Below are 11,380 nucleotides of genomic sequence, written 5' to 3'. Positions count from 1 at the left end.
TCCCTGGTGGTGCAGTGGTTGAGAGTCTGCCTGCCGATGCAGGGGACACGGATTCGTGCCCCGGTCCGGGAAGATCCCACATGCCGCAGAGCGGCTGGGCCCGTGAGCCATGGCCGCTGAGCCTGCGCGTCCGGAGCCTGTGCTCCGCAACGGGAGAGGCCACAACAGTGAGAGGCCCGCGTACCACAAAAAAAAAAAAAAAAAAAGTATGCATTTAAGAAATGAAAAAAGCTGGGAATGAAAATTTTAATTTCAATAGTCACTTGTCTTTATGATATCCCTCTAGTATTTAAAAATTTTTATTTCAGAGCTTTCAAACTTTATTTTGGGCAGGAATTTGATGATATATCATATTACAGTAGAATCTTCTAAGTCAGTGAATAAAACATATAAACAAAGTTGCTGGACCTAGACACATATTGATAAAGATCAGCTCCTCAAATTCATTTGACAGAGGCAAACACACTTGAGGGGATATAATTTATGACTTCCTCTGAAGCAGGACAGACTCTAGACTTATTTGCAAAATGAACGAAGTGAACTGAATAATTTGTTTCAACATAATGCAGTGAAGTACCTGCTTCTTGACAGACAGGCCAGATCTCAGGTTCCCAACCCTGTCCTGTGGCCCTTCAGGATGGTCAAAGTCATCCATAGGGATGTTTTGTGGCTGAAGTTCCAACTGAGTGTATTGGGTTCAATGTCTTTTTATCTCCTAGGTATGAGCCCTCCCTGGCTTCTGCCTGAAACTTCTGGGATCACCCCGAGGCAGGTGCAGAGGATCCTAGCACTGGAATGGCACCACTCATCTAAGCCACATGGTCCTGTCAATTTTAACTCCTAAATATCCCTTGGATTCTCTCCCTCTCTGTCCTATTCCCAGCCTCACTGCTATAGTTGGATCCTCATCATTTCTTCCTGATCAATTGCTATAGCCTCCTTTTTATTCTGTTGCCTGTATAATCACTGCTGAAATCTACCTTACCCACTGCTGCTTTTGTGATCTTTCTGAAATGCAAATGTGAACATATCTCTCCTCTGTAGAAAATTCTTCATTGATTCCCCAGTTAGTGCCTGATAAGGCTTAGGCTTCATAACTGGGCATATAAGACCTCCATGATCTAACTTATGCTTCTTACTTCCCCTGTCTTTTTCGCTTTAAGCTGTGAGAGGACCATGAACATGTCTGTCCTGCTACCCTGGCATTACTCTCAGTGCCAGGTCCAGAGCCTGACACCTAATGGATAATTACTAATAGGTACATCACTACCCCATGTCTCATGCTTCTGATTTATGAGCTTTTTTTTTTGCTAGCCAATTGAGCTTTTTCTTTCTTTTTTTTTTGGTAATAACACAAGTGTGCCCTTCTTTCACAACTCATTTATTCACACATTCACTCATTTACCTTGGGATCACTACGATCTAACACTGTGACTGGTGCGAGTAAGTACTCTGAACAAATAAGTGAAAATGGAGATAACACATACCTGAGGAGTTGACTGCTCTGGATTGCAACTGGACTTGCAACCCAGTGCAGTTTTTCCCCAGGCAGTACATGTATAGACAAATAGAAGGACCAGGAGGCAAACGTTGCCTTCCACTTGCTCTTCACAAGTCTGGGAACAAGATTCAATGAATCAAGACTTTGTAGAATGAATCGGAGCAAACAAAATAAAGAGCAAACAAACCAACTTCCAATAAGTAACTACAAAGGTAATCAGGACTCTCCCAAGCCCCAAGTTAAACGGCAGAGAGCGCTAACTCCATTGACACCCAGGTGTCCCCGGAAGCCCCGCCCCCTAGGGAGGCGTGGCGTGCACGTATTGGGCGGGGCCTTCCGGCTCGCGTAACTGGGCGGGCTGAGCTGGAACATCCCCGCGGTTTCCTAGGAGATGAAACACACAGCAGGGCAGAGCTTGACAAGGGAGTGAACAAGGTAAGCGGCCGGCGCGGGCAGGTAATCCCGAGCGGGCAGCGGGGCCGCCACCCTCCGTCCGACCCAACCTGAGTCTGTCCTGCGAGGCGGCCCGGCATGTCCCCTCGGCTCCCTGTCCTACCAGCGCCAACCTCCGCCGAGAGAAGGGGCCTGGACACTGGTAGGGGGAGGGACTGGAGGGAGGAGAATTCGGGGAGGGGCGGGGCGGGCAGGAGGCGGTCAACCTGCTCCTATAGCTGTCGGTTCGCTCCGAGACCCCCTCGGCCACTTTCCTGCGCTCCTAGACGGCGCGGTCAGTCCTGGGTTGGAGGATGACGGCGGGAACCCATCAGTCTGAGGGACCCGCACCCCCGAACCTCTACCCCAGGGTCTCCCAACGCACCCCGCGCTCTCCCCCGCTCCCTTTAGGGCTTAGGCTGGAGGGGACGCTACTTTTAGGAATGAGGGGCGGGATCAGGTCTGGAGAAGGCAGTGGAATTGAGTTCAAAACTGTTACGAAATTAAAAAGGAGAAAGAAGAAAGAGAAACTGGGTCCAAATTCAGTCCTCATTCGTGCATTCCCAAATGACTCCCAGGTAAAAGCGGAATCCCGGCACAGGGTGGACCAGCGGGCGCCCCCAGTCCTCACGCCGAACCAACCGCGGGGGGGGGGGGGGTCAGGGGATCACCTGCCCGCTGCGGCCGGACACGCAGGGCCTCGGGGACGAGCCCTGCCCGCAGACTGGTGTCTTTTAAAAGCCCCGGTTTGCGAGAAAAGATCAGAGCGTCTGGGAACGAAAACTGCTTCTTTACTACAAATAAGACGGAGACATGGTCAGTTTAAGGACAGGGCTGGAGTCGGGGGAGGGGAGGCAATAAAACTGGCTTTTTAGTGGTTTGTAATCTCAATTCTAAAAGGAAAGAAATGTAATTGTGTTTAGATAATCTTTTAAAATGATCAGGCATTTGTTCTAATTGTAACGGAATTCTCATAAAGAGAGTCTAAGTTATCAGAGTTGATTTTAATCAGAAAAACGACCCGTTCAGTCGAAATAGTGGCGGAGGCAAAAGTTACCTTCCAGCCTTTTGGCTTTCCTTTATCGGCTCCCCGCCCTGTTCACCGCCGAGTGACCGGGGAGGGACAAACGCTCCGCTGCCCCCCAGGGCAGCCCACCTTCTGCTTACGCAAAGCTGGCTGTTCCATCTCTTCGTTGGGGTGGGTTATTTTGGTTTGGTTTTGCTTCGTTTTAAAACAGTTTGTGAATATTAGCACAGAGCACCATGCTTTTATTTATTTTTTAACACAGAATCCTGTTTTCCCATTGTAAAAGCTCCCCTTTTAGTTTCTGTAAACGTATGATTTGGTTAGTTTGAAATCTTTTTTCTTTTTTGCTTTTGAAACAACTTAATGGTTTTTATGGCGTTACTTTTTTTTTTTTTAAACAAACGTTAATGCCAGCCTTAGGATTATTTAACATTACAGCAGATTCTACAAAGACAAGTTGAAGACATGGAAACGTTATCTGCTCAGTGATTGGGCAGACACAAGTTTTACCCTCCATTTGCCCTCTCTGTTAATCTTCTTTAATCCTATCTAAATCCCTTGTTAGCTGGCAGAAGCTGTTGAGAATAAAGCTCAAGTTTACAGTAATTGCGCACTTAGATAAAAGTAAGACAACTAGAATGGGAGAGAAATGATAAGGGTATTTATCTAATGTAGGCCTATAATTGAGCCTCTAAATAAATGTCTTTTTCCTTAAACCAGAATATAAGGTTTGTATAACTCATAAGGAAGTCAGTAAGTATTGGAGCTTGACTGCAGAAAATTCCAAGTTCCTAACAGTTCTATTAAATTAATTGAGGATCATACATTTACTTCTTTTGCTTTGTTGCATATACATGGAAATATAAATATATGGAAATATGTGCATAAGAAATCATGTTAATACATCCTGTTTTGCAGAATTACCTTTCCAAAGATCCACAGAGAAGAATATATGTAACTTGCAGAGAAATATTATTGGGTGTGAACTGGGGACCCATAGGCAGTCTGTCTTTTAAGTTACATATACTGCTTTTTGACTAGTAATCTGTTTAGGACCTTCCTATTCTACACTGATAAAAATAGTTGTTTATATGCTATCAGTGAGTAGGTACATGGGAGTAATGATTAAAAAAAATCCTTTACCTTTATATATCTATGCTATTAGGCCATTATCCTTATATTTTTAGGCGGATAAGGGGACAGCTGAAATGGTCAGCTTCTCGCCCTGGAGAGCTGTTTATTTTGTATTTAACATGACTCAAAAGAGGCCTTTTTAGGGCTTCCCTGGTGGCGCAGTGGTTGAGAGTCCGCCTGTTGATGCAGGGGACCGGGGATCGTGCCCCGGTCCGGGAAGATCCCACATGCTGCGGAGCGGCTGGGCCCGTGAGCCATAGCCACTGAGCCTGTGCGTCCGGAGCCTGTGCTCCGCAACAGGAGAGGCCACAACAGTGAGAGGCCTGCAAAACAAAACAAAACAAATAGGCCTTTTTAAAGTTTTGTTTGGGAGCATAGTATGTAAACTTGTGTTACTTAAAGGTTAGTAAACTGGCCCAATTCTCTTGAGAGCCACAAATCAGAGCTTTTAAAAATCTATGTCATATCTATAATCTTTACCCCTCAAATGAAAGAAACTGGGAAATGGCTGTGTCCCTTACTTATTTTTCCCTGAATATAAGTATCTTATGCTATAGCACTTGAAACAAACTTTGCGTTTCCAGTGTTTATTTGGAAGATGATTGGTTAGGCTTGGAGTGCAGTTTCTACAATAGCCACTCCAAAACCGGTTGGGCTTCCAGGACAATGAAGAAAGGAGTCAATGACTGAATGGTCTGTTGTGCTAATAGTACTGATGATGGTGGGCTGATGGTCTTAATAGTGGACCAGAAAGAGGCAGTTAATTCCACTTTTGCAGGTTGTTGAGCCGCTGCAAGGAAAGTTTCAATGTTTCTGGCACCTCTTACCTCTGAACTTCTCTCCCCATCTGTGCCGCTCCCTCTTTCACTCCCTTCTCAAGCCATTTGTCCTTTTCCAGAAGTGCCTACATAACTGCCTACCTCTCAGACCCTCAATGCCTGTCCTCAGTGAGGTATTAACATGAAAATAATTTGTTGCATATGCAGCAGATTTGCAAAGAAAAGAAGATGCTATTTATCCCATTAAAATTCTTAAATAATTTTGGGGGGTTGGGTAAAAATAATAATTTTCTTAAGGAACTCCAGGAAGACTCCCTTCTCCCCCACTCACACTCTTTCCCTTCACTGTTTCTGGCCTATAATTTTTCACCAAGTCCTTCCAGGTATCAGGACGAGACAGATGTAGCCCCAGGATGTAGCCAGGGTGGGGAGCACCCTGTGCACTTTCCCGGTTGTTTATAGCATCTTGGTGTTTTAGGGTGAGCAGTTAGGTATCTTTAGGGGGTGGAGGGGGTGGGCAGCTTTCATTGCGGGGTAGATTCTACACGGTTTGGCAGTGAAGAGGGGTGGTTCCTTTAGCTGCACCAGTGATTGTAAAAGCTGGCAAGAATGGGTTGTTTAGCAGTTGGGGACTGCACTAAAAAACCAAACAGCTTCAGCTAGTCCAAGTATTAGACTGACTCCATCATTGATTCTCTGATTGCTCATAGGTCATTTAATCCCTCTGTGTTTTTATTGTATAATTTTACTGATATGATAAACACCATGGCCTTTTGGACAAATTTATTCTCTGTATTGTTACTTAACCAGAAAGAATCAGTAAACCTCTAGAAAGCACATTTCCTTACAAGAGATAAGTGTATGTCACCTTAAATAGAAAAGCTAGAAAAGAGTGTCAAGCAATTTAGGAATTTCCTGGCGGTTCAGTGGTTAGGACTCGGCGCTTTCACTGTGGTGAATGGGGTTCAATCCCTGATGGATGAACTAAGATCCCACAAGCTGCCCGGTGCAGCAAAAAAAGAAAGAAAGAAAGAAAAACAATTTAACATGCTGATAATAAAATGCAAAATACTGATTTAATAAGAGTCTAAGTGATCAGAAGAAATATACTTCATAGTCCATGTTTTGTTTAATCATAGCACAGGGTACAAAACAACCCCCCAAAGAGCTTTCAAAATTATATTTCCTTATCCAGATAAAGGAAAAATGAAGAAAAGCAAATACACGTTTTGGTCAGGAAATATGTGAGGAGGCGGGGGTGTTACCTTTCTCTATATTAATGCCTTAATATTTAGAATCTGTGTCTGTGTATAATGTAATGACCACTTACAAAACAACTTCATTTTCAGGCAAATGGGGAACCATTTGCTGGCATGTGTTAAGACCATTTGCTCAGATTTAAGCTGAGAAAAATGAAGGAACCACTAAATAGAACTGGAATTTACTATTGGGATCTCTTTTTCAAGATCCTGGCCACAGAGTTAGCATGGCCTAAACTAACTCTCACATGCCTTTGAAGTGGTTATTATCTATATGAAGTAAAATAAATGACAAATTAACACACACTCCCTGTTATTTAAAAGCCCCACAGCTTCTTCCAAAGTTTCCTATGGACAAATGTGTTCCTGTATAAAGGAAACAACATAGTTTTAGCGCACTTCTCTGCCATGTTTCCTCAGAAAGCCTATTTTTGGAAGCCTTAGGTACTTTGACAACTACAACATATTCTTGTCGCTCCTAAATTTCTGCATCTAATAGAGAAGCAATTTTTATGATTTTATTTTGCGGAGATCGTGCTACAGTGAAAAAAAAATCTTTGAGTGAAGCACCAGATTATAAAAGGCATTTTATTTTGTGGCCACACCACATGGCTTGTGGGATCTTAGTCCCCAACCAGGGATCAAACTCGGGCCCTTGGCAGTGAAAGCATGTAGTCCTAACCACTGGACCACCAGGGAATTCCTTGTAAAAGGCATTTTATTTATTTATTTTTCAAATTTATTATTTATTTATTTTTGGCTGCATTGGGTTTTCGTTGCTGCACACGGGCTTTCTCAAGTTGCAGCAAGCGGGGGCTGCTCTTTGTTGCGGTGCACAGGCTTTTCGTTGAGGTGGCTTCTCTTGTTGCACAGCACGGGCTCTAGGCGCACGGGCTTCAGTAGTTGTGGCTCACAGGCTCAGCAGTTGTGGCGTGCGGGCTCTACAGCACAAGCTCAGTAGTTGTGGCACACGGGCTTAGTTGCTCCACGGCATGTGGGATCTTCCCGGACCAGGGCTCGAACCCTGGTGTCCCCTGAATTGGCAGGTGGATTCTTAACCACAGCGCCACCAGGGAAGTCCCTTTAAAAAGCATTTTAAAACAAACTATTTGAGGGCTTCGCTTCCCTGGTGGCATAGCGGTTGGGAGTCTGCCTGCCGATGCGGGGGACGTGGGTTCGTGCCCCGGTCCGGGAGGATCCGTGCCGCGGAGCGGCTGGGCCCGTGAGCCATGGCCGCTGAGCCTGCGCGTCTGGAGCCTGTGCTCCGCAACGTGAGAGGTTGAGAGTCCACCTGCCGATGCAGGGGACATGGGTTCGTGCCCCAGTCCAGGAGGATCCCACGTGCTGTGGAGCGGCTGGGCCCGTGAGCCATGGCCACTGGGCCTGCGCGTCCGGAGCCTGTGCTCCGCAACGGGAGAGGCCACAGCAGTGAGAGGCCCACGTACCGCAAAAAAAAAAAAAAAAAAAAAAAAAAAAACTATTCGATAGTGCCAAACATGTTGTTACACTTTGTAACTAACATACAGCCTTGTAACAGAATGACAGAGATTTTTTAAAGCAACATAAGAATGATAAACAGGTATGAAATGAGAAATTGTTCCTTGAATGCAGAACTAAGACAGAACGATGGAAGGAAATCATTGAACGCTGTTTTAATGAAGTAGACACTAAGGCTTTATGTGCTTTGTGTGTTTTCTTTAATCATAGTTATAAAATCAGAACCTATAGAAACTTGTACCCTTCAAATATATACAGATCCACAATCCCTTTTCTGTAGTTTTGAAACCCTCAAAGCTCTGAAAGATGAATTTTTAAAAATTAATCTGGGGCTTCCCTGGTGGCACGGTGGTTAAGAATCCGCCTGCCAATGCAGGGGACATGGGTTCACTCCCTGGCCCGGGGAGATCCCACATGCCGCGTAACAACTAAGCCTGTGCGACACAACTACTGAGCCTGCGAGCCACAACTACTGAGCCCGCATGCCACAACTACTGAAGCCTGCGCACCTAGAGCCCGTGCTCCACAACAAGAGAAGCCACGACAATGAGAAGCCTGCGCACCGCAACGAAGAGTAGCCCCCACTCGCCGCAACCAGAGAAAGCCCAGCACGGCAACGAAGAGCCAACGCAGCCAAAAATAAAAACAAACAAAAAAATAAAATAAATTTATAAAAAATAAAAAATTATTCTGTGCAAATTCATCTGCAACAAAACATGACCCGAATGACGTGAGGCCATTTATGGTCTTCATTTATTTTACTTAGTGTACTTTTCAAACATTTTTCTACAGGCACATTAAGATGCTGCTTAGGAGGTGTTACATACCATATTACTTTTCTAAAATATGAAAATTCCTGGATTCCAAACACATCTGGCCCAGGAGTTTCAAATAAGAGATTATGGTCCAAATTAAATATAATGCAAACATTGATTCAAAGAATGGACATAGTAGAGTGTCTGACTTCCCAAAATCTGATTTGGACTAATATAGATTATATTATATAGTCAGTAAAAAAGCAATCATGCAAATCACTAAGCCAGTATTTATTGAACATTCATGGGATAAGTAACATGGCACCATGTAAATGAAGCATTCACCAGTGAGTACCACCAGTCTTTTATAGGTGAACATCATTCGCATCGCACAATTGATTTAATGACACATGCTTAACACGTTGGTATTTATAACTTTCCTAGGTTACCAGTAAATTTTTGGAAGAGGTTCTTTAATGAAAATCCCTTTTATTCTTGTTTTGTTTTTTTTACAGGGTGTTCATAAGAATGGAAGCACTGTTTCCTTGCCAGATTCCTTATTGCTATATCTTATGAACCTACATAATCTTGGGGAAGAGCCTGTGCTTAATGATGACAAGCCTCTCACCAGTGTAGCAACAACAGTCTAAGGGCAAAAAAGAACAAAAATAAAGAAGCATTTATATTCAACAAGGAAGTCATTTCAGTCAACAACTTGTGCTGCATTATTTTTCCAAGATGAACCGATACACAACCATGAGACAGCTGGGGGACGGCACTTATGGGAGTGTGCTGATGGGCAAGAGTATCGAATCAGGGGAGCTGGTGGCCATCAAAAGGTACCATGGGCAACACTGCCAAGTTTGCCGATCTTTCTTTTCCTTTGCTTGCTTGACACTGTGTACAAGTACAGAGAGAAGTCTGGTTTAGACCCCATGCTTGTTAGGCTAATATGGAATGCCCTTCTGGAGAAAACACTGCCAAAAAGGAGTTCAGCTGATACTCACATATGTTAATTTTCTGATTTGTCCAGCTACATGGACAAGTCAAAAAATCTAAGGGCTCTTCTTTTTATGCAGGATACATTTGAACTGAAACTGAAGGTAATTTTGGAACTTAAAAGTTGAGTACAGAGTAGAGCTTATTGTTTCTTTGAAACAATAGGTCTCAAAATCAGATGGTATTCATAGTATCAAACTGAATTCTGAGTGGCATATGGAATTTTCCCGACCTTACCAATTACATAGTTAATTATTATTAACTTATTTCTTTAATCCACTGTATCTGTTATCTATCATATGTAAAAAAAAATTACCCCAAAGCTTACTGATTTAAGACAAGAACAAACATTTATTAATTCACAGTTTCTGTGAGTCAGGAATTTAGGAGTAGCTCAGCTGTGGTTCGGGCTACAGGTCTCTCGTGAGGTGGCAGGAGGAGGTGGGCCAAGGTCACAGTCATCTGCAGGCTGAACCAGGGCTGGAGCATCCATGCCCAAGGTGGTTCACTGTATCAGTCTGCTGGGGGTGCTGTAACGAAGTACCCCCGACTGGGTGATTTAAACAATGTATGTATTTCCTCACAGTTCTGGAGGCTAGAAGTCAGAGATCAAGGTGTCATCTAACTTGGTTGGTTCATGTAAGACCTCTCTCCTTGGCTTGTAGATGGCTCTCTTCTCCCCACGTCTTCACGTGACCGTCTCTCTGTACATGTCCGTGTCCTCATGTCTTCTTATAAGGACACCAGTCATATCGGATTAGGACCTACCCTAAAGACCTCATTTAACCTGAATCCCCTCTTTAAGGTCCACCTCCAAATACACTCTGAGGCACTGGGCGGTTAGGACTTCAACACAGGAATTCAGAACATCATTTGGCTCATATTCGGCTTCTGTAGCAAAGTTTAAGCCACAGACTGGGAGGCTTAAACAGCAGATATTTATTGAGACAGTGTTGGAGGCTAGAAGTCTAAAATCAAGTTGTCAGCAGCGTTGGTTTCTTCTGGGGGCCGGGAGGACAGGATCTATTATAGGCCTTTCTCCTTGGCTTATTCATGGTATTTTCTCTTTGTATCCCTCTCACATCAACTTCCTTCGATGCCTATCTCTGTATCCAAATTTCCTTTTTTTATAAGGACAAAAAGAGGCCTCAACTTCTCTCTATATGGGGCTCTACAGACAGTGACTTGAGTGTCCTCATGACATGGCAATTGGCTTCCCCAGAACGAGTCTTGGTAACTGATTACAATATCAACTAAATGATGATCATCTAAAATGTAAATGCTTTAACAAATGTTTATCAAATGTTAAAAACTTTACACTGGGCTTCCCTGGTGGCGCAGTGGTTGAGAGCCCGCCTGCCGATGCAGGGGACACAGGCTCATGCCCTGGTCCGGGAAGATCCCACATGCCGCGGAGCAGCTGGGCCCGTGAGCCATGGCTGCTGGGCCTGCGCGTCCAGAGCCTGTGCTCCACAATGGGAGAGACCACAACAGTGAGAGGCCCGCGTACCGCAAAAAAAACAACAAAAAAAAAACTTTACACTATCATGATCTAAAACTTTACATATATAAGAAAATACTTTTATAAAATATTGTTAAATAGCCATTATTATCAAATAAGTAAATATACAATGTACAATAACTGAAATGAAAAATAGGAATAAGAAGAAAGTTCCCTGACTTGAAAGGTGAAATATTACAGGTACTTCTTGTAAAGTTGGTTTTAAGACAAGAATGCCTGCTATATCCTCTACTGATCAAGATTGAACTGGAGACCCTAACTAAGGCAATAAGAGGAAAAAATAATAAATGAGGTGTAAGTATCAGCCAAAATGAGATGAAATCATCCTTATTTGTGGGTTAAGCAATTATGTAAATTCACACAAATAAATACTTTATTACACATAAAAAAAGTTATATGTAAAAATGTCTTTAAAAGGACTGTAAAGATTTACATAAACTTCGTGAAGGCTGTGGCTTCCGGGGAGAGGGGGTAA

General features: G+C 43.6%; 1 protein-coding gene across 3 annotated transcripts in view; it reads left to right on the top strand.

The window, feature by feature from the left end:
• Positions 1-9,122: 9,122 nt before the first annotated feature.
• MAK (male germ cell associated kinase) overlaps positions 9,123-11,380 on the top strand; it is a 42,502-nt gene continuing 40,244 nt past the window's right edge. For all 3 annotated transcript variants that reach the window (XM_060110294.1, XM_060110293.1, XM_060110292.1), the window contains exon 1: positions 9,123-9,223. In XM_060110294.1, the coding sequence (XP_059966277.1) occupies positions 9,123-9,223 (101 nt within the window). The remainder of the gene's footprint in view (positions 9,224-11,380) is intronic.

The sequence above is a fragment of the Mesoplodon densirostris genome, chromosome 10 (assembly GCF_025265405.1).
Source record: "Mesoplodon densirostris isolate mMesDen1 chromosome 10, mMesDen1 primary haplotype, whole genome shotgun sequence".
NCBI classification, from domain to species: Eukaryota; Metazoa; Chordata; class Mammalia; order Artiodactyla; family Ziphiidae; genus Mesoplodon; species Mesoplodon densirostris.
Note: the sequence above shows the minus strand (reverse complement) of the source record. Positions and strands in the feature narration are given on the sequence as shown.